General features: G+C 43.5%; 1 protein-coding gene across 1 annotated transcript in view; it reads right to left on the bottom strand.

The window, feature by feature from the left end:
• The window catches only part of KLHL6 (kelch like family member 6), a 59,373-nt gene extending 36,262 nt beyond the window's left edge, over positions 1-23,111 (bottom strand). Inside the window, exons 1-2 of the mRNA XM_059391451.1 lie at positions 22,795-23,111; positions 817-982 (exon numbers count right to left, since the gene is read on the bottom strand). Of these exons, the coding sequence (XP_059247434.1) occupies positions 817-982; positions 22,795-23,087 (459 nt within the window). The 5' untranslated portion in view covers positions 23,088-23,111. The remainder of the gene's footprint in view (positions 1-816; positions 983-22,794) is intronic.
• Between the last annotated feature and the right edge of the window lie 739 nt (positions 23,112-23,850).

Here is a 23,850-nt window from a genome sequence, read left to right as displayed (position 1 = left end):
ATCCCAAGGGTTCTCTCTTTTATTTTCTGTAATACCCCTCATGAAAAGTGCTCTTCTTCCACACCCACCACAAAGTGCTGACCAGGCAAGGTCCTGCATTCCCTCAAATCTAGACACTGCTCCCAGACAGACTGCATGGTATACTGCAAAAATGCTGCGCCTGGACTCGGAAAGCCCAGGGTTCAAATAACCCCCTCTCTGTACATTATTACTTTTCCCACCTGCAAAGTAGGGAGAAATAACCATCTCCCCCTGTTGTGCTAAGGATTAGAAGTTACATATATGAGGGGTGCTGGAGTGGCTCGTCAGTTGAGCATCTGGCTCTTGGTTTCAGCTGGGGCTGTGCTCTCAGGGTTGTGAGGATCGACCCCTGCATCGGGCCCCGGGACCAACGCAGTCCGCTGGAGATTCTCCCCCTGCTCTCTGTCTCTCTCAAATAAATTTTTTAAAATCTTAAAAGAGAGAGAGAGAGAAAGAGAGAAGTGACATTTTGAAGTGATGACCAGAACCCCTGGCTCCAATTAGGCTTCTGCAAATTGTAGTCATTGCAGTCAGGAACCAAGTAGCGATTCCAGGCACCAGGCTGTCCTGGCTTGATGGTATTAAGAAGTGAATGCTGCATCTCACTACCTCTCAGGAAATTTCCAAGGAGCCTCTTCGGACTTCCAAGTAAGCAGAGGCCCAGCTAAGTGTGTGTGTGTGGGTGTGGTGTATGTATGTGTGCCAGGTACGAGCTTGGAAACCAGTCCGGGCAGATCTCTGGGGAGTCGCTGCTTTCCCCTGCTCCGGAGGAGAACACTGAGACTGTTCACACACCTGGAAGAGGTTAGCAGCTTCCAGGACCCGCTGCACATTCTGCTTGGTGATCAAAGCCTTGCTGGTATATGTGTAGTCCAGAAGAGTGTGCATGGTCTCAGCATCGACCCCTTTGATAATGATCCTCTTCTCGTACTTTTCCTTTAAATCATTGCAGAACATGGCCCTGAAAGAGAGATGTATGAATGTGAGTCCTACTGTGATTCTTAGTTCTAGGTTTAAACAGACCCCCCCCCCTCACGCCCATCTACCCCCATGGAACAGCAAGGTTCCTAAGATCAAGACCTGGAATGATTGCTTTCTGTTCCTCCAACACCCAGCACACACCAGACATTCAACTGGTACTTAACTAAACTGAACTGCTGTGCCCAACTGTGGTCCCTACAGCAGTCCCAGATCTGAAGGGACAATAAGAGCCCTACTGGCCAAATTGGTGGGATCTAGAACTACTTTATTGGCCCAAAAAACTACTTCAATGGCTCAGAATGCTAGAGATTGTTTTGGGAGCCTTGTGGGTCCCCTCTCCTGCCCAGGCCTTATCTGTACTTTCTCAATGACTAGTATCCCAAAACAAGGTTTCTGACTTCATTCTCAGTCCTCATTCCAGGTTTCCTCTGGCCCGAAGGCTGGCCCTACAGCCAGGCCTGGCCAGTGGGGCCTCAAATGCAGGAAGGGATTTAAATATCAGGCAGTCTCTGGACTTGTGTCCCCCTAAAATTCATATATTGAAGCCCTAATCCACCAATGTAGATAGCACTTTTTTTTAAAGATTTTTTTTAATTTATTTATTTGACAGAGATCACAAGTAGGCAGAGAGGCAGGCAGAAAAGAGGAGGAAGCAGGCTCCCTGCTGAGCAGAGAGCCCAATGCAGGGCTCCATCCCAGGACCCTGAGATCATGACCTGAGCCGAAGGCAGGGGCTTAACCCACTGAGTCACCCAGGCGGCCCCTGTACATAGCATTTTTAGCAGATAATTAAGGTGAAATGAAGTTGTAAGGGTGTGGGGGGTCCTAATCCAATAGGATTTGTGTCCTTAAAAGAAGAGGGAGAGACACCAAACTCTCCCTCTCTCTCTGCCATGTGAGCACAGTGGCTGTAAGCCAGGAGAGTCCTCACCAGAAGCCAACCATACTGTACTGATCTTGGACTTTCAGTCTCTAAAAGTGTGAGAAAATAAATTTGTGTTGTTGAAGCCACCCAGTCTGTGGTATATATATATATATATATATATTTATGACAGCCCAGGCTGGCTAATATAAACAGTCTCTCCCCTAACCCCTAGTATTCTAGAATCTAGCAGGACACATATGCACAAATTATAGTCTACAAGGGTCAAAAAAGACTTAGTAAGTGCTGTACTGGCCAGAGATGGCTGCTCATGGAAAAAATGTTGCTATGTGACAGCTATGGTTAGGACTTTCAGGTAATAAACACGAGAAGTAGATGCAAGAGTGTGGGACATGCAGAGGCTCTAGGAGGCTGGTGGTTTGGCTGGAGCCCAGGGGCTATGAGAGAGGGTGGGGAGAGATCAGTGCAGCCAGATAACCTAGGTCCTGATTGTGGAAGGTACTGGAGGCAGGCTGAGGAGTTCGGTTTTTATTCAGTACGCAATGGGGAGCCATTGAAGGGAGCAGAAGCAGGACTCAAAAAGAACATTTTTAACAGGTGTGTTCTCACTTTAGTTTGTTGGTGACAGGTGCCTTTAGAGTAATGCATTAATTGCACCCATACAGAGCTTGGAGGCTTGTGACAATGCCAAAGCCTCATCCCAGAAACGGTACTAATTGAGGCAGTCGCCACCCTGCTAGGCAACTGGACCTCCTGAACTTCAGATACGTGAACAAGACCCTTAGAAAGCCGTTATCTCCTCACCAAGCCACTGAAATGGGAAGGCCCCAGGGTCACAGAATGCACTTCCCCAAACTGGGACTTCTTTGCCAACACAGAGGGATTTACTCCTAAATCCTGCTACTCCTCCCTTCTCCACACCTCCTATTTGTCTCTGGGAATCCCTCATCAATTTTTTTTACCCCATTTCCTAATCTGCAAAACCAAAGTAATTGCTTCTGGTGTCCCAGGAAAATCATAAACAGCAAAAGTCCCCAGAAAGAAAAAGATTGAGAAAAAGAGAGAAAGAAGAGAGAGAGAGAGAGAGAGAGAGAAATCACTTGACTAGCTGACTTTTTGAACCTTCTGTTTTAACCAATGAGATCTTCTCCCTAGGGTCTCCTTGTGTCCTTCCCAGCTCCTTATTGTAATCAACAGTAATCCTCCCACCCCTCTCTCCCTCCTCGTCTTCTCTTCCCTCAACTGGCCTCTTTCTCCTAGGGAATATGACAGCAAGAAAGAAAGTAAAAATGTGAATTCTGCAGAGTTACTAAATCACAACTTGGAAGCAGAGAGGCAGTGATGTCATTTGGGCAGATGGCTGATTTACAAGGCACTTGTCAGCCATAATTCTCTTGACCAGAGATGCACAGCGCCATCCGCAGAACGATATGCTTTGTGAGGTGGTATCACACAGGACCCATCTTGCTGCCTCCTGATCCCATAGAGAACCCTGCCATCACAGCAAGCACACAATTTCTTCCCAGCTCAGCCTCTCCAGGATTTGAACAACTTCACTTCCTAAGCCTCCCTTTTTTCTGAGTCCCTAGAGGAGCGCCGCCCAATAGAAATAAAATGCAAGCCATATGTGTAATTTCAGATTTTCTAGTAATGATGTTTTTAAAAGTAAAAGGAGATAAAATTAATTTCATTTAACCCAATACACTTCAAATGTTATTTCAACACGTAACAAATATTTTATAATTATTAATGAGATAATTTACATTCATTTTTCCACACTGAGACTTCAAAATCCCTCATGTATATTTTGTACTTAAAACACACCTTGCTGAACCCCAAGTTGGGCTCCACACTCAAGGTAGAGTCTGCTAAAGCTTCTCTCTCCCTCGGCCCTTCCCCACCCTTTCTCTCTAAAATAAATAAATAAATCTTTTTTAAAAATTAAAAAGAAAAAACCACACACACCTTGATTCAGACCAGTCATAATTCAACTGCTCAACAGCTGTATGCACCTAGTGGCTATTCTATTAGATGGCAAAGCTCTAGAGCATCACCCAGATCTGCCATCATCTCAGGGGTAAAGTGAATGTCACCCACATGAATGTTATGTACATCAATATGGAAAATGGGACTTTTGGCAGGAGAGGGTGGGCAGTGATGATGGGGTCAAATGAGGCTTCACCTAACTGAGGCAAACATATCGACAGAGTCCCACCAAGGTGAAATTTAGAAATGCTATTTCACCTGCAAAGTGATTTTAAGATTAGTAAAATATGAATTTTGTTGAATCTATATGATCTCAAATATTCCAATAAGAACTGCAAAAGCCCAATAGAGAGATGTTTTAATATTAAACAAGATAGGTATGTAAATTATTATATATATACTATATATATAAATTATATAAGTTATATAATTCAATGTCTTGCACTTTGAGGGGCTCTTTTGAAGCCTATGTCTTTCCCATGTGACACGGTTATTGGAATCTCTGGGATCATCTGAACTCTTGATCAGGCCTGTCACTGCTAGACACAGCTTCTGAATTTTCTGTTGGAGTCAGTCATTGAGTAACATCCTGCTTCAGCTCAGCCCCTATCCAAGTGGGACTCTTGACTGCCCAGAAAGTGACCCTTATCAGCCAGTGATGTGTTAGGGATATAGAAAGAACAGAACAGGGGAAGGCAGGAGGTTAAGCAAGACAAAAGTCATACAGAAACTTCTGCTTGATCCTACATGGGACCATTGGTGAATACACTCCAGAGCTGTCCCCATAAGAGGCAAAGAAGCTGATCTATGATTCTCTAGCACCTGCTGACAGTCTTAGTTATGGGCCATCCCAGAAGTAGGTAAATTCTCAGGCACTTCCAGCTTTCTGTGTGTGTGTGACTAGAGCAAAGGGGCTCCAGGAGCCCAGGAGAGGGCAGGAAGAAGAGTCTGCAGTGCAGGCTATTGGAAGGCAAAGGGGGCTGTGGTCTAGACTAGGCTCTGATGCTACTTCATTACATGATTTTGTACAAGTGAGCAAACCTCATTTCCCCCTATGTAAAATGATATAATAGTCCCTACCCCAGTCACTTGTTGGGAAGAATAAGTAAGATAATATAAACAAAGTGGTTTGCATGATACCCAGCACTTACTAGGGAAAGGTATTTTAGACCATGTCAGAGGAATCTTGGCAGGCTGTTGGGAGATACTTAGAATAGGCAGACCTATCACACTCTGTCTTGCAACTCTTGACTAGCCAGCATTTGGCCTGGTGCCTATCAGGTAAGTGGGTGTCAGAGTCACTGCACTGTTGTCCACAGCCACTCCAGAACAGAGTAAGGGCTAGGGCTACACACAGTCTTGTCCAGAGACATTAGCATGGTGCCTGTCACATGGTAGGAGCTCAATAAATGTTCATGGGAGAGAGAAAGGAAGTGCCCTAAAGACAGAGTCCTCTCTCTAGGGCTCTTTTTGCCTGCTTTGGCTCCCAAAGTCCTAATATTTTTCTGCTCTTCTCTGAGATTTTGTCACTGATTTTCTGTCACTTAAATACATTCTCCTGGGCCACAATCATGCTCAATACTGACAAGGTGAACCTAGAATAGATCTACATATTTCTCATAGACCAAACTCCCAGGCCCCCTGCTGCTCTCTTGGGCAATCCATGGAAATACCTAGGCCAAGTTGGGACCTCATAAAAGGTATATAATCTATGTAAAGTGGGCCATCCCTAGATTTCCACTTTAATAACAGTAATCTCTTACATTTATGATTTTAGCACATTGTAGGACAAAGAATAGTACTTTTTTGATTATTATACCCATTTTATAGCTGATAGACTATCGAGGTAGAACCTAAGTGAATTGCCCAAGGCCATATGGGCTGTCAGAAATAGAATGGAGATGAGAACCTTGGGCTTTTGGTCTAGAGCTCAACAGTGTGCTGAAACCAAGAAAATCAGCAGGAGTTCAAGGCTACCATTAGGGGTCAACTGAACAAGAGCACCAACAGAACCAGACCAAATTTCATTCTGTGAAACAAAGCCGAGTTAGTTGCTAATCGTTTACTCCTTGGCTTACACTCGAGATAAATAAATTTTTGTATAATAAAAAATACTTTCTAGACAGACACTGACCAATTCTCATGAGATTCTTGTAAAACAGAGGTAGCTATTAAGATCCTCATTTCTAATAGAAATAGTCTCAAGTAGGGAGCCAGTTGCCCAATACTCAGCAGTGAGTCAGTGCCAATCCCAAAATAGAGGCTGGGCAAGTGAGCTCGTCTCCCACAATAGCCATAAAAACCTCTATGGGCCTAAGAGTGTTCTGGAATGAAGTTAGGGTGTGGCCCCAAGCACAGCTTGGGCCACACTCTTTTCCGAGCTCTGCCAGCCTTACTGCCCAAGTCATTTAGGTCTCTGCTCAGAATTCACCTCCTCAGAGAGGCCCTCCCCAATGCTGCTCCCAACTCCCTAACATCTTCACCTCCTTTCTTTTTCTTTACAATCTGTCACAACCTGAAATTAATTAATTTAACAGTGGTCTCCCCACTACAACATGAGCTGAGTGAGGGCATGGGTTGCACCATGCTCACCACTGTATCCCTGGAGCTAGAACAGTGCCTGGAGCCTAGGAGGGACTCAGTAAATATTTGGGGAGAAAATGAATGAGTGAATGAATGAACAAATGAACTTGTCCTTCCTAATCCCTGTGTGTTTTCCTTTGGACAGTATTCTACCCCTCTAAAATTATCAAACACCTTTGGAAGAATCGGATCCATAAGGCATGCCTTATATGCCCTCTACCCTCATACCCATCACACTCCCAAGTCCAGGGCCTGGAGCCTGGAAAGGAAGAACACAGCCACACTGGAACAAACATTCCACTTAGACCTCTGATAAGGTTTAACATGTCCCAGCATTTCCTAAATATAATCAACTCAGAGTCTTTTACCCAGCCCAACATTACTATGGTTCACCCCCTGGACCTGAGCCTCCACACCTGCTTCTGAAACCCCTGCCTCCTATACCTCTAACCCCAATCACAGGCCCATAGACCAACACCCACCCCATCATCCCCACTATCTCATTCCTAGGATAACTCCACCCATGTTGTACCCTGCTCTGTCCTTCCTCTAATCCCCCTCACCATCCCATTTATACCTGAAACTAACTCTCCATCAGTGACACATAATCTGTATTGGAATAGCTCTAACATCGGTTAACTGAGTTAAATTCTATTTAATTCTATTTAATAATATAAATGTTAGGGCACCTGGGTGGCTCTGTTGGTTAAGTGTCCAGCTCTTGATTTTGGCTCAGGTCATGATCTCAGGGCTACAAGACTGAGCCCTGCATTGGGCTCCATGATGAACCTTCTAAGCTCCAGCCTCCTAGAATTCCATGAGGCCTAAGGCCCCATCTCTACCTGGGGCCTGGAGTCAGCTCCCTGAGCCCCCAGCTGCCGGCTGAGTCTTGCCTCCAAACCGACAGAGGAGCTAGAACCCCAGAACTGTCCCCATCTGACTCTAAATAGCAAGCCTTGAAAGAACTGCCTTCTGCCAATCTCCTTGCCCAGTTCAGCACTCCTCAAGGACACTGCACATGGACCCTTTGAAGACCAGAACTCCAGCTATGTTTCTACAGAACCAGTGTCCCTCCCAGCCCCATTAGGACCATTGCTGAGACCTCAGCATGCCATGTAACCCAGCCCATCCAAATGTATAACAGAAAGAAGGGCTTGTTCTGTCCTGCAAGATCAAGCAGGATAGAACATCAATCACAGGAAATGTTTATGGCCAGGATTCCGCAATGATTCAACTATAAAAATATAATGGGCAGTTCTTATTATGCCCGTCCAACATCATTCCTAATCTTTTTAGTAAGCATACCCAGATTTTCCTTTAAGAAACTATCCCTCTGCCAATATCTGAGAGGTTTGAGGGGAGCTAGCCCCACCTCCCAGACTAAGGGTGAACATAGCCCAAGTCACCATATTAAATCTCCCATGCCACAGGGAACAGTTCACGGATGGGCATGGAAAGAAACAAGTCCAATCAAAGCCAACCGTAGACCTTTTTCTGGAACCACTGGGAAAGAGAAGTTCTGTACTGTAACAACTGAGCTGGGAGAAATAAAGTTTGGAGGTGCTAGATAGTTTCTTTCCTCCATGTGTGAAGACCCTCCCTAAGAGAGAAACCAACACAGAGGAAAGTAGAGATAAGAGACAGAAAGAAACTGATTCCTGATGACATTATGTGAACATAATTGATTTAGAGAGACCTAAAATCAATACCTTGAACTTTTAAATTATGTGAGCAAATAACTTCTTTTCAAAATATGCTTGAACCAGTTTGAACTGAGTATCTGCCATATGCAATGAAGAGTCCTGACTGACACAATTAGACAAACGGATAATGAATAACAATTGGGCCCCAAATGCTAAGGAAGATTGTATTAAAAGTGCCCAGAAAATGAAATGTTAATGTACTGTCAATATTACCATTCCAGGCCCCTTAGAGTCTGGTCTATGCACCCCCACCCCATCCTCTGATACAGCTATGCCCAACAACCACAGTTTCAAGCATGTGCCTCTGTTTACCTCAACAGCTTTGGGTTTGAAAGACTTCTCTCTGTACACTCTATACCCTTTTTCTCTGTACCCTTTTTTAAAGCCTATTTTTAAGTAACCTCTAGACTCAACATGGGGCTTGAACTCATGACCCCAAGGTCAAGAGTCGTATGCTCTACCAACCGAATCAGCCAGGTGCCCCTACATGGTCTATTTTTAATTAGTCTTCTCCTCTATTAGATTTATAAGGCTCTGAAAGGCAAGGGCTGGATTTTACTTCTCTCTCAATTATTTGCTGGCCCACAGTAGACATTTAATATTTGTTGTATGGATGGTTGGGTGGATGGATGGATGGATGCATAAGTAGATAGAAGGAGGCTACGCATGCAGTGCCATCCTGTACTTGGTCCTGCCAGCCAAGTGGATTTGCCTATTTGACACCACAATATCCAAACCCACATTGCTCCTCTAAAGGGCTGATATCCAAGATCTATAAAGAACTCCTCAAACTCAACAAACACAAAACAGATAATTATGCCAAAAAATGGCCAGAAGACATGAACAAACACTTTCCAAAGAAGACATACAATTGGCTAACAGACACATGAAAAATGTTCATCATCATTAGTCATCAGGGAGATTCAAATTAAAACCACATTGAGATACCACCTTACACCAGTTAGAATGGCCAAAATCAACAAGACAGTAAACAACAAGTGTTGGAGAGGATGTGGAGAAAGGGGAACACTCTTACACTGTTGGTGGAAATGTAAGTTGGTGCAGCCACTTTGGAAAACAGTGTGGAGATTCCTTAAGAAATTAAAAATAGAGCTACCCTATGACCCTAAAATTGCACTGCTGGGTATTTTCCCCAAAGATACAGATGTAGTGAAAAGAAGGGCCACCTGTACCCTAACATTCATAGCAGCAATGGCCACAGTTGCCAAACTGTGGAAAGAATCAAGATGCCCTTCAACAGATAAATGGATAAAGAAGATGTGGTCCATATAGACAATGGACTATTACACCCTCATCACAAAGGATGAATACCCAACTTTTGCATCAACATGAACAGGACTGGAGGAGATTATGCTGAATGAAATAACTCAAGCAGAGAGACTCATTTATCATATGGTTTCACTTATTTGTGGAGCATAAGGAATAACATGGAGGACATTGGGAGCTGGAGAGGAGAAGTGAGTTGGGGGAAACTGGAGGGGGAGACAAACCATGAGAGACTGTGGACTCTGAGAAACAAACTGAGGGTTTTGGAGGGGAAGTGGGTGGGGGTGTTGGGTGAGCCTGGTAGTGGGTACTAAGGAGGGCACATATTGCATGGAGAACTGGTGTGGTACAAAAACAATGAATCTTGGAACACTGAAAAATAAAATTAAATTTTTTAGAAAGGAATAAATAACAATGAGCTCCTGGTACAAAGTGTGTTACAAAGAGAACTAGATTATCTAGTGATTCTCCAAATTGGAATCTCAGGCCCATGAACTCTACCCTAAGCCTTCCTGACTTAGATCTTACAATATAAAACATAGTGGTTGTTCTTTACCTTAATTAGCTTTGGCACATATTCCTCTCCTTACCAGAGATGAAACCTGGCTTTTCCTGACTAAAACACCACTTCCCTCTTCAATGAGGTCTGCTCTGATTTTCACTTCCCACTGGGCCATGAGCAGGCTCAGCATTTGTGCTTACTGCCCACTGCCACATTCTGACCCAGCTGTTGTCCTGGAGGCTTCTTATCAACCCCCTTTTCCAAACACATTCCATCCCAACCCCCCAAGAACCCCATGCTGGCTTCCTTATGACCTACCTTGTCATTATCCAGAGGTCATGGATCAGCCTCTTCTTTGAGATTTTTCTGAGCATTTGTTAGTTCTGACCACTTGGAAACATGTAAACTGGCTCTGGCCCTTATCCTCACCACAAGGTATTCCCAAGTCATAAGTTATCCCTATTGTGATAGAGCAAATTTGATCATCTCTGTGTTCCAGACTTCTCCCTCTACCAGCTGCCATGGAGGAATCTGGAATGCCAGGCCTGGTCCTTAGGCTTTTGTGATACAGATCCAGAGAGAGAGGGGAGAGAAAGACAGGAGATGCTCCAGCTGGGAGTGGAGTAGAGTTTTAAAGGCAAAGATGAAGAAGGACTACCATAGTTTGGGCTGTACTGAGGGCTGCTCAGATAGCTGCTAGGGTGGGTCTGAAATCTAGACCATGCTATACCCCCTAAGTCTCATGCCCTCAGGTGGCGACAACCCCAGAGAAGAGGACATCTATTTCTAATCGGTCTTCCCAAAGAGAACTTTTATTTTTATTTATTTTTTAAAAGATTTTATTCATTTATTTGTCTGAGAGAGAAAGAGCACAAGCAGGGGGGAGCAGCAGGCAGAGGGAGAGGCAAGCAGAGGGAGAAGCAGGCTCCCCACTGAGCAAGGAGCCTGATGTAACACTCAATCCCAGGACCCTGGGATCATGACCTGAGCTGAAGGCAGATGTTTAACCAACTGAGCCATCCAGGCGTCCCCAAAGAGAACTTTTAGAAACTCATACAAAGCTGCCCTAAAACCTAGCAGTTGTCCAGGTCATAGATGTAGATAAGAGAGAACGGATTTTAATAACAGCTGTGGTGCATATCTCCTTCAAGGTGTTCAAAAAATTCAAGTTCAAAACTTAAGTTACTTCAAAATGATTTATGTTTCTGGGCTTTCCTCTAAAAGGGGATGGCGTGGTAGGTGAAGAAATCATAAAGTTACTTCACCTTTGCTTTCTTTTCCCAGTCCTGAAGCTCGGAGTTGGCTCTCAGCCAAAGTATGGTTTGGCTTCCATTTGAGTTTGTCTCCTAGTCCCACAACCTTGCAGGGCCTCTCCTTCTTGCAGCTTCTTTGTGGTCTAGCTACCCGGAGGACTCAGAATGCCACTTGAGACTGTCTCCCCATGCCTGCTGGCCGGGCCACTGCCTGCAACCACCTGAGGGTCTTCCTAGATTGACAGGGCCTCTACACCACAGCCCAAAGGGTTATTTTAACAGAAATCTCGAATCACATTTCTGCTTAACGATTCTACCATGGCTTCTTGCTTCCCATAAAATACATATCAAACTCTTCACTCTAGCTCAACAAAACCTTCATGGTCTGACCCTGCCCATCTCTCAGGCTTATTGACCCATGCATATCTTTACTCTAGCCCTACTCAGCTACCTCTGGTTCCCATGCTTACACTGCATGATTCCTTCCCAGATGCATTTCCTTTTGCCTGGAATGCTTCCCACTTTCTCTCCCTCACTGGGCACCTTCTAGCCAATGCCTACTCCTCTTTTAAAACTCTGCTGTAATATCAACTCTCCCAGGAAGCTCTCTCTGATTGCTTTTTCCTCCAGTCTGATTTAATGCCCCTTCTGTAAACAGAATTCCATTGTAGCACTTACCACCCTGTACTGAAACACTGATTTGCCTCTCTTTCTTCTGACTATGATTTTGAAATCAATAGGAAATCAGAACTCAACAATCTTTGTAAATTCAATGTCTGGTAGAGAGTGGGTTTAGTGAAATTCCATTCGTCTATCCAATTCATGTATTCATCCAATCAACCCAGAGTGCTGTGATACCTAACCCCACCTTTTAAGAATTATTCACTGGCCATCTGCCCCTGTCCTAATTCCCCTAACACCAAAATGCCCTTGATATTTATCCCATGTAGAACTTACTCTACATGACACACGATCTCTTGAATGTCAGTGATTTATTTAAGATTTCATTTATTTAATTATTTGACAGAGAGAGAGAGAACAAAACCAGGGGGAGCAGCAGGCAGAGGGAGAGGGAGAAGCAGGGAGCCCAATGAGGGGCTTGATTCAAGGCCCTTGGGATCAGACCTGAGCAGAAGGCAGACACTTAACCAACTGAGCCACCCCGGTGCCCGGTGAAAGTTAGTGTGAGTTCTTACTTGGCCTGGACCTGATATATCATAAGCAAACTTCCTGGAGGGTGAATTTGTAGATCCTTAAGTGTCTCCTCAGAAAGGGCTATGAGGCAACTTTTGGTTTGATTATGTTTTAAAGTCATAGCAGTATTAAAACTCCTATAATTACTGTGGCCTTAAAGCTTTCCACAAAAGTTAGATGTAATAAAATAATGTCTACCCTTACAGCTTGCAGAGGAGATGTAGGTTGCCTAAATTATATTTTTCATAGCAAAGGAGACTTATCTTTATACAAAAATGGCCTTTCTAGGGGCATCTGGCTGGCCATCAGTAGAACATGCAACTCTTGATCTCGGGCTCGTATTCAAACTCCACATTAGGTCTAGAGCTCACTTAAAAAAAAAAACTTACGCGAAATAACTTAAAGAGGCTCATACTAAACCCTCAGAGGTATTATAAAAGACAAACCAGTAACAACAAAAAGTAAGAAGATCTAAGTAGTTAAAGTAGGAGGAGAATATATCACTGAAACCTAGGCTAAGGAAAGCTCATGCAGGGAGCCTCCTGACAGCCAGAGCTAAGACAAAAGTATAATAAGTTAGCTAATAAAAGAAAGTAAACCAGGATTTATTATCCCTCTTTAATGTACATTTATTTTCCTTTAGTCCAGTACCTTCCCATTCTGGGAAATGCTCTCCCAAGTCCCACCCAAATCATGTGGCTCAAATAGAAGCTCTCTACCTTTTTTACCAATCTCCCCTTCTTCACTCCCCTCCACCCACATCCCCTTTGGACAACCTTGGACTCCTAACCTAAACTGGGCCGATCATTGTGCCCCACCTCCCTGACACAGTGACTGGTCTAAGCTTGGGTAATTGAATGAAACTGGGCCAATTAGAGTCTTCCCTGAGGGCTTTTCAAACTGAAGCTAGCCCCTCAGTTTCTCTCTGGAATCAACCAAAGAGAAGTGAGTCTCAGAGCTGCCAACAAGCAAACCTCCAACCGTGTGGCAGAAGTCCATCTGGGAAATCCCACCTGAGAAAGAAGCCAAAGGAGGGTGGAAAGAAATACCCAGACTGTGTTCAAGGCCCTGGTTCCTCTTCTCCCCAGGCTCTGCTACATCCCGGCCCTTCCTATGAATTGGCTATGTGGCCAAATACCTTCCTCTTTTGCCCAAGCTGATTTGACCTCAGTTTCTATCTCTGGCAACCAAAAGAATGCTGACTAATATAGGAACATTGAGCAATGTGATGGATGGTGAGCTCTAAGGCACTTTTACCAAAAACACAGATATTCTGCATATGGGCAGCTCATCTCATGGACTGTTTGGTATTTACCATATTAGAATCTACTCTACAAAGGCATTTTTGTAAATGGACAGCTACATGTCTGTGTACATAGGGGTAATGCTCAGAACTTGAGATGTGGATGATGAAAGTATTTCTCTGTTGTGTTTTATTTGAGAGCTCCATGGAGCATTATTCAAAACAGGAGAAGAATGGATTTTCTGGTCTTGACTATAGGATGACCCACATGCCCTAGGCACCAGGGGTGGAGATGACAGAAATGAATTTTTTTTTTTTAAAGATTTTATTAATTTATTTGACAGAGAGAAAGATCACAAGTAGGCGGAGAGTCAGGCAGAGAGAAAGGAGGAAGCAGGCTCCCGCTGAGCAAAGAGCCCGATGCGGGGCTCGATCCCAGGACACTGAGATCATGACCTGAGCCGAAGGCAGTGGCTTAATCCACTGAGCCACCCAGGCGCCCCATGAATTTTTATTTTTGTTCTTAAGTAGGCTCCACCCTCAGTGCAGAGCCCAACATAAGGCTTGAACTCACCACCGTGGTGAGTTCAAGCCCTGAGCTGAGATCAAGAGTCGGATTCTCAATTGACTGAGTCATCCAGGCACTCCCAGAAACGACATTTCATTAAAAATTCAAAGGACCTGGGCACATGGGTGGCTTAGTCAGTTAAGTGTCTGCCTTGGGGTCAGGTCATGATCCCAGGGTCCTGGGATTGAGTCCAGTATCGGCCTCCCTGCTCAGTGGGAAGTCTGCTTCTCCCTCTTCCTCTGCCTGCTGTTTCCCCTGCTTGTGCTCGCTCTCTCTGTCAAATAAATGAATAAAATTTTTTAAAAATTCAAAGGACCCAATTATACTTCTACCTTGGGGCAGCAACTTCTGCCCACTACCTTCCAATTCTAAAAAGATCTGCAGGATTCACTATGTAGGCCTAGCACATTTGTGTCCAAATAGTCATGTGAGTAACTTATTGAATCCACAACATTCTGAAGCATTTTGGACTTTTTAACCGCTCCTCATAATTTTTTACTATGGTAACCATGGTTGATTGATCATCCTTCCCTTCTGTAAAGCTGTGCAATAGGCTCCCAACTCCGAGAGGACTTCCTGCTCTGACCAGGATGCTACCTAATCAGTGACTTAAGAGGAATAACAAGTTTATATTGACATAAAATACTTACAAGCTGTCTGCTAAATGCCAGCCATTGTAATGTTGTCAAAGACCCTCTCATAGCTCACTTTCAGCCAGTTTCTAGATCATGCATGATGGTTGATGCCTGTACACCACACACTCTCGCAGATATACGGGAGGCTACTCAAGATTTGAAGGGAGAAAATAACTGAAAGTGCAAAAAAATTGTCCTCTTGCCTGTAATATCTCAGTATCCTTATCTCTGATGCATATGAGACAAGAATCATGGAATTCTCCACCACTTTCATATTTTTCATGATGCCTTAACCCTTCTTCTGCACCTAATGCAGGTCTGGCACATAATAGTTGCATGTAATAGACTCTTGCCAGCTTTTGGTCGCCCAGCATCTGAAGCCCTTCATAGGTATGGCAATTCTCCCTTGGAATGAGATGTAGTGTGTGGCAGAAGCTACTTCCTGATCCAGAAGCTGCAAAGATCCAAGGCACACTTTCCCAGCCTCTGTCACAGCTAAGGCATTGGCATGTGTAACTCAGCCGGACCAATCAGATTAACTAACTCCAGGCTAGGAACTGGGAGCTGCTAATGCAAAGAAGCAGGGACAGAGGAGAGCCCGTTCAGTGGAGGTAGCAGGAGAAGCAGCAGCCTCCAGTTTCCAGGAACTGCAAGGGCAAAGATGCCCATGGTCAGAACTGCACTAGCCTTGGCATCCAGGATCCTGCAGCAGTGGGGGAGTCCTCCCCACATGGTTCTGGGTGGTTTGGGGCTGTGGTCCTGGCTACTGCCTGGCCTTCTTGGCCCCTGTCTGTTTTCTGAGTTTGGCCTTCTGGGGCACTCTGTGAGTTACCTACATAAATCCAGTTGATTTCTCTTCCTTAGAATGAAGAAATCTGAGTCATTATCCTGCATAAAATGTTTAGGCAAATAAATTCATAAATGAATCTATTTTATTATGTGTATTTCACAAACTTACTGGGACAAACACAAATCATTAGCTTCATTGTGTTGTATAATGAATGGCACTGAACATCAGAAAGGCCAAGCAATTCCTCCAAGATTTACACAGCCAATAAGTGGAAGGGTATAGACTCAACTGCCAGTGACAAGATTTTAAGATGCTATTCTTTCCATTATACCAAGCAGTTATTTGTTCCTGCTCCAATGATGTCCTATAGGTTCTTGAGACCCTATATTTTCAAAGCATACTGTCTCTTCACCTTGCATCCTGACCTGCTCCCTTATTTCTTATTTAATCCTTTGACCCAGACTGGTGTCCTAAGGCATGCTAAGTCTTTGCTGCTATGGGGTCTGTTATCTCAGCCCCCAGACAAAAATTGGCTTGAATGTTCCCCTAGTATCCCGTTTATGTATGCAAGGTGAGGGGCACATGAACACAGAGGCAATAATTTTTATATTTTCTCCTCATTTTCAGCCTGTATAGATCATACTAGTGCATGGTGGGGAGAGGGAGTTAAGGGTCTTACACAGGAAATGTCTCAACAGCCACATTTCTGCCCAATGGAAAGATCTGTTTTCAGTTTGGATCCCCATGGGGAAGCCCCCTTCCTATCAAAGTGAGTTCCTTGGAGGGTAAAACCGAGACAACCTTATCTACTTGTTGTTACCTAATTGTTGATATTGTGAAGATTAAACCAAATGAAAGAGAATCCAGCAAAGTTCCTGGTATGCAGAAAGGACGCAAGAAGTGTTGGCCTTTCCAGATTCCAAACTGCAAAAAATAGTTACTACAAAGATGTTTATTACCACATTATTTACGAAAACAAAATATTGAAGTAACCTACATTCACAATGAGAGAATGATTTTCATATTATGCATCTATTAAAAATTATAGCAAAATAAATAAGAGTTATGAACCTGGGGAGGATTATAATGAAAAAAAAAAAGATGCAAAACTATATGTAAACTATGTTTACAAGTATTTTATGTTTAAAAATATTCTGATGAAACAAGGTAGAAGAATAACACCAAAAAGAAATAAATTTTATCAGAAAGTCCCATAATACATTATCCCAAAATCTTGCAGTCAAATGAGCTCTGGCATTCAGAATTGTTTGGGTATTGCCGTAGTTTGTATGTTACATAGCACCTCCAGCACTCCTTGATCCAGCACACGAGGACTCCAGCAGCGAATATATGAATAGTGGCCCTAACTGGAATAAACAGACTCTAAGTAGCCTCCCCTCAGTTCAGGATAGATGTCTCCATCAGACAAATGCAGTTTAAGACACAGATCTGTCCACCAAATAAGTTATGAAAAGCTCTTCAATTAGCACTTTGGGGATTTTAGAATTGCAGATAAGAAACTACAGACCTAGGGGTGCCTGGGTGGCTCCGTTGTTGGGCATCTGCCTTTGGCTCGGGTCATAATCCCAGGGTGCTGGAATCAAGCCCCACATTAGGTTCTTTGCTTTGCGGGAAGCTTTCTTCTTCCTCTCCCACTACCCCTACTTGTAGTCTCTCTCTTTGTCAAATAAATAAATAAAACCTTAAAAATATATAAAAATAAAAAATACTATAGACCTAAAGTACTTAAATATTAACCACCACATTGGTTCTGCCAAATGAACAATATTAAAAGCATAAAATGCAGGAACTCAAGCTAGAAGTACAATCAGTACTTCTTCCAATTTGCTGGAGTTCACCACTGTAGCAACAGCAATCTTCAATGTTCTCACCATTAGCCAGATTTCTAATCCAGACCTAGAGGGCCTTAACTCACTCTTGTTTTCTTTTGCACTTACACTATCATCCACGCTTACTGGTTCCTTTGTAGACACCTTACACTACTATGCAGCAAAAGCAAAGACTTATAACTTCTACACGTGGTTTGAGAGTAGCCTCTCACCCCACTTTCTGTCATACAGTAACTGGTTAATATATAATAATATTATTTTTTTTAAAGATTTTATTTATTTATTTGACAGAGAGAGAGATCACAAATAGGCAGAGAGACAGACAGAGAGAGAGATGAGGAGAAGCAGGCTCCCCGCTGAGCAGAGAGCCCCATGCGGGACTCGATCCCAGGCCCCTGGGATCATGACCTGAGCCAAAGGCAGAGGCTTAACCCACTGAGCCACCCAGGCGCCCCAATATATAATAATATTATTAACAGATCGTCCCACAATGCCATTCCCATTCCTGACCTGTGCTTGATTTTTGTAGCCAGTGGTCAAAGGCCCCTCATCATGGCCTCCGGGAAACAGATCCAGAGATTGAAGTACAGAAGTACAAGGCAGAAGCCAAGATCCAGGCAGATCTGGGGCATCACCAGCAACAAAGGAGCTTGCTGTTGACTCAGCCTCAGTCTGCAAGCTTTTTTGTTCATGTAGAAAGGCCAGTCATGAGGTAGGACTGTGAGAAACCTGATGATCCCTCTCTTCCTCACCACTCCTTCCCTCATCCATCCCTGGGACCCACAGCTTGATTGCCCTCAGGGGTCAACATCGCTTATGGGATGAACCAAAGTGGCAGTGAGTTGCTCCATGCCCCCCAAAATGGCAAGAACCACTTTCTTAGATGGAGATCCTTGGGGAGCTGGGGTTCAGTACACAGGATGCACAACCAGTTGCAAAGACTTAGATTTAGGGACATGTCCAAAGGCATAAGACAAATGGCGGCTCTCTTAGTCGTCTTATAAAAGACACTAATAATCTTAGGACATTAAAAAAAATTATTATGAATGTTAAATCATGCTTCCCTTTATATTCCTGCCATGAGACTATTTGGACATTTGACATTTAATGTATGTCATGAGCTACTTTTAAAGCTTTATTCTCCTTTGCCCAACTCTATATATCTTCCCAACTTCCTCATTCCACTCACGACTTTAAAATAGGCCCCCAAAGGGAACTACATTGTCTGAGTTACTAGTAATGTCCCTGTTTACAGCCACCAGGGTTATATACGCAGCTCAATAATAGCTGGGCAGTGGGTCCAAAGAACATGTATAAAATGCTGTCAGTGAGAAAGATTCTTGGGGCAGGGGGAGTGGAATCAGTAGATTCTCTGATGCATTGAACCACATGAAAGATCATGGTGAGAGGCTGTGAGTGAAAGATAGCCCCAAAATTAAGCAAATGGAAAAAAGAATGAATTATTAACTTCAGATAAAAGGCTTTACAAGAAACAAAGTAAAACATTATCACACAACTTGGATCAACAGGAAACAATGTTTTCATGGACATAATGTAAATTCTTAACACAAAATTAACCCAAAAAAGTGATAACATTATACTGAGAGATTACAGGGAAAGGAAGTGTATGGTAAAGGATTTAGGTATAAGTGCTAAGTCTTTATCAGACACGCTAGGAAGTCAATAAATAATGTCTAACATTGAGAAATCAGAAAAGAATAGTAGTAAGCATATTTTGAAGAAATATAAATAAAATACCAGAACAAACAGCTAAATGTCAAAAATGGTGGCTTCTGATGAGAAAAACCGAAGGGTAGAGGAGGTAAAGAGAAACTTTTGTCATTATAAGCCTTTAAACAATATTTGACTCTGGGCACCTGGGTGGCTTAGTTGGTTGAACAGTTGCCTTCGGTTCAGGTCATGATCTGAGAGTCCGTGGATCAAGTCCTGCATCAGGCTCCCGGCTCCATGGGGAGTCTGCTTCTCCCTCTGACTTTCTCCCCTCTCATGCTCTCTCTCACTGTCTCTCAAATAAATAAAAATCTTTAAAAAAATAATATTTGACTCTTTGTTAACTATCTGCGTGTAGTACTTTGATAAAAATAAATCTGGGGTGCCTGGGTGGCTCAGTGGGTTAAAGCCTCTGCCTTCAGCTCAGGTCATGGTCCCAGGGTCCCGGGATCAAGCCCCACATCGGGTTCTCTGCTCAGCAGGGAGCCTGCTTCCTCCTCTCTCTCTGCCTGCCTCTCTGCCTGCTTGTGATCTCTGTCAAATAAATAAATAAAATCTTTAAAAATAAATAAATAAATAAATCTTAATTTTAAAAAATATATATGACAATTGAAAACGTATGAGAGAGCTTACAGAAAAAGAACTACAGCCAATCCTTAAACATATGGGAAGATGTTTGAGCTTATTAAGAATTAGAGAAATACAGGGCACCTGGGTGGTTCAGTTGGTTAAGCCTCTGACTCTCGGTTTCAGCTCAGGTCGTGATCCCAGAGTCATGATTTCAGGGTTGTAGGATTGAGCCCCATGTGCTCCATGATCAGAAGGAAGTCTGCTTAAGATTCTATCTGTCCCTCTCCTTCTGCCCCTCCCCCCAAATAAATAAATATATCTTTTTTAAAAAATTAAGAGAAATGCAAATTAAAACAAAACAGATACTGTTTCTCATCTGTCAGATTGGGGAAAATCCAAAAGTTGGAAGCCATCGTCTTTTGGCAAGCCTATGAGGAGTGCACAACAACTGAACCTCTACCAGGGAGAATCTGGCATATCCACTTCAACTGCAGATGCATTTCTCCCTAACTCAGCAAACCCTCTTCTAGAAATACAACCCCAGATAGTCCTGCATGCATATAAAATGACATGTATAAGGTCATTCATTACAGCATTGTTATACAGGAAAAGATAAGAAACAATCCAAATGTCTGTCAACAGGGGACTGGTTAAATATACTATGATTCCATCACTCCATGGAAAATATTTATGTTTTCAACAAATAAAGGAGGGAAAATTACATAATTTAACAGCCAGTTTCCAGGCCCTCCCAAGCACAAAGGACTGTGTCGGAAGCCTCTCAGACAGAGCAGACTCTCTGCCCTTCTGAAGTGTGAGCATAAAAGGAACTTGGCTCCCAACCCCTTTCAAAACCTTAGAAGCAAAGCAAGAGAGGCAGTGAGGCAATGTCTGACTTAATATCAGTCCTAGGGCCAAATCCCACTTGGTCACTTTATTAGCAGAGACCCTCAAGGCTTTAGTTCCTTATCTATAAACTGGGATAAAATGCCCTTCCTCCCAGGGTTGCTGTGGAAGAGCATGTGTGACACTGGTGGCCCAGAGCTCTTCTAACAGTACTAGAAGAAAGAATCCTGTCTCCAGGCCTGTGTTCATTATAGCAGAAAAGTCATCTTGGAAATGCCAAGGTAAGAATCAAAAGTCACTGCTCTGAAGAAAAGAATAGAAGGAATTTCCCTCCACCACAAGGCAGTTTTGGAAGCAACTCTTCATCCCCAGGCTGACATGCACACCATGTGGGAGTCTCCAGCAACTCATTGTACCACCTCCTCTGAGGGCTGGTAGACACTTTCCCTAAGGATCCCACATCATCAAGGTGCGAAGGACCTGGGCCCAAACACCTTCAAAAGGACCAGAGTAATAAGCGACGCACTGGAGAGCATACAGCCAGCAGTCCTATGCCAAGCCACTAACAAAACTGCTAATCGGGTATACCTTTGTGTGACAACCATTTTCCAGTGATTCAAAACAGAATGAATACACCTAAAAATGGGTACTCAGGATATTGAGCCAAGTTGACTTTCCTTTACTTCTGAAAGTGGTTGTGATCAATGCGAAAGCCATGCTCGAAACTGGTGAGTAAGAAATGTGTCTATCTTTCTCAACCCATCTTTATGTTGTGCCTACCCATTACCTTTTATATATTTCCTGTGGAACGAAGCCCTAAATTTAGGGGCAATTGGTATTACAGCAAAAAACAAGGATTTCTACAATGTGTCCAATCCCTGCTCTAGCAATGATTACATATGTAAAGCTGGGTTTCCATTTCCTCATCTGTAAAAGGGAACATCAGCCACCTTCACCACACTACTGCAAAAATAAAATCAGATAACTGTGAATGTCTGGCACATAGCAGGCACTACTTCCTGCCAACCCAGGTGTAACCCTTGCCTTGTCTACATATGGGACCTAATCAATTCCACAACAGCCCATTGACACTGTTCTTTGAAGTCCAAGGAAAAATTTCCCTCTAAACATCTCAGAAAAATGAAAAAACAATACTTTTCAAGATATTTCATAGGTAAATACTTCTTAATTTCCTCAGCCAGAACCAAGAGTTAAGAAGATTATCATTTAAAAGAATTATAAAGGCATTTCTTTTTCAAGTTCCGCAAATACCTTCTTCATCCTCATTTCCCTTGGGGACTGGTTCTCACCACGTCTGCAGTGATCTGGAGAACCCTGGATCCAGCCCTATTCACTGCATTCCTGATTCTCCTACATTCTTGTCCCCGGCATTTGCTCATGGTAAATACTCACTAAACAGTTCTAAGCTGAACCAAACAGAATGAGGTTAAGAATTTCACAAAGACATATTGAGCATCTACTATACCCTAGGCACTGTGTAAGAGCATTTTCCCTCTCCCATTTAGTTATCACAACAACCCAGAAAGGTAATCACTGTCCCCAGCTAACAGATGACAAAACAGAAACTCAAGAGCACGCAGTGACTTGCCTTAAGTCCCAATGTCAGGAAGGACAGGACAGGATGGAGCCCAGGTCTCAGAGTGTGTTGTAACTGGGAGCCCCTCACTGCAAAAGCACCTTTGTTATGCTTTCTTTTCTAATCCAACCCCTGTGCACAATAGAAGTCCTTAATTTTCAGCAAGTCATTTGATAACTCCAAATGAGGGGCCATAAACTTTTCTCTACCTCTATTGGTGAACAAAGACAACATCATGTTTCCAACACACTAATCAAACCAAGGGGGAAAAAAATCCCCATGACTTCAGTAATTTTCCATCCTCTGGAACAAAGACACATACAGAGAAGATTCACCGTAATACATAAACATTGCTTTTAAATGATACCAATATCTCCTTTAATATGCCTCCAACCCTAAAACCTAAGGTTTAATAACTTCCTTTCTTGTATCTTCAATAGACACACAAATCTAAATAGTTATACAAACCGTACATGCAACAATGGCCACCTAGTTAGATTGGGCTCTCACATCGTTACTGATTTTCCTTACAACCTGCACCCAGTTTGACTGTAATCCTAGGCGTGCTGACCTGAAATAGTTGCTGGCCGCAGCGAGCACCACGCGGTGGCAGGAGAATTCCTGAATGTCCACACACAAGATGACATCGGTCAGAGCATTTTCCACTCGGAGGGTGTCCAGGCCATTCTGCAGAATTAAGGAGAGTCCTGTGTCATCGAATTTTACCTTATCCCCATTTAAGATTTCTACCAGGTCTCCCCTTTTCTGGGAGGGCTCATCTGTAGAAGGTGCCAGAGGCCCTTCCAAACTCTTCTCTACCATATCGCCCATAGTCCAGGCGTCCCTTTGTCCTGCCATCAACATCCAGACTGAAGGAGCACCCAAGCTTCAGGCAGGTCACATTGCAGAAGCTGAGCGGATTTCCTGTGTAGAGCCCTCCACTTATCACCAGCTGTCACACACACACAACAGGAAGTCTCGTACTTTCTCATCCTGTTACTACAAACGCCAGTAACTTCTATTCCTCTTCTTTCTGTGAGTCACCAAAAGGTTAGAAATTACTTAGAAGGGGTGTGTGGATAGGGGCTCCAGGAGAGAAGGGGTGGCTTCTCAGAGTCTGCTATTAGTGCTGTAAGGTTATTTTGGTCCATCTCCCCCTCATATCCGTGAGCAGGAAGCCTCTGATTCTGGCTATTACATTTGCACTTCTGGTGTTTTATAACCAAGGTTGTCAATGATAGGATGGGCAGGGGACATTCTATGATCTTCCCCCTCCCTCTTCTCAGGAGTCTGAGACCCCATGATAAGCCCCCACCCAGTCCCTTGGGAACTTTGTAAAACTTTGTGGCATTCCCACTTATATCAGCACTGCACATCTTCTGCCTTTGTCTTCCTCCACTGCTCAGGGGAAAACAACGTCGTAGCAAATATTAATGTTCTTCCCCCACACAAGAAAGTCTATTGTTTCAGATATGTCTCTGGGGGACAGAGGAGAAATGGTCTCCAGAAACTCCACCCCCAGGGGCTTCTCTCTTAGCAGACTAATCAGGGCAGGTCAACACCAGTTTACTCTTGCAAGTCACAACTCAAATTGGCCTGATCTCACTCAGCATCTAGTGGTCAGGTT

The sequence above is a fragment of the Mustela nigripes genome, chromosome 2 (assembly GCF_022355385.1).
Source record: "Mustela nigripes isolate SB6536 chromosome 2, MUSNIG.SB6536, whole genome shotgun sequence".
In the NCBI taxonomy this organism is placed as follows: domain Eukaryota; kingdom Metazoa; phylum Chordata; class Mammalia; order Carnivora; family Mustelidae; genus Mustela; species Mustela nigripes.
The sequence above is the reverse complement of the archived record's forward strand: the minus strand, read 5'-3'. Positions and strand labels throughout refer to the sequence as shown.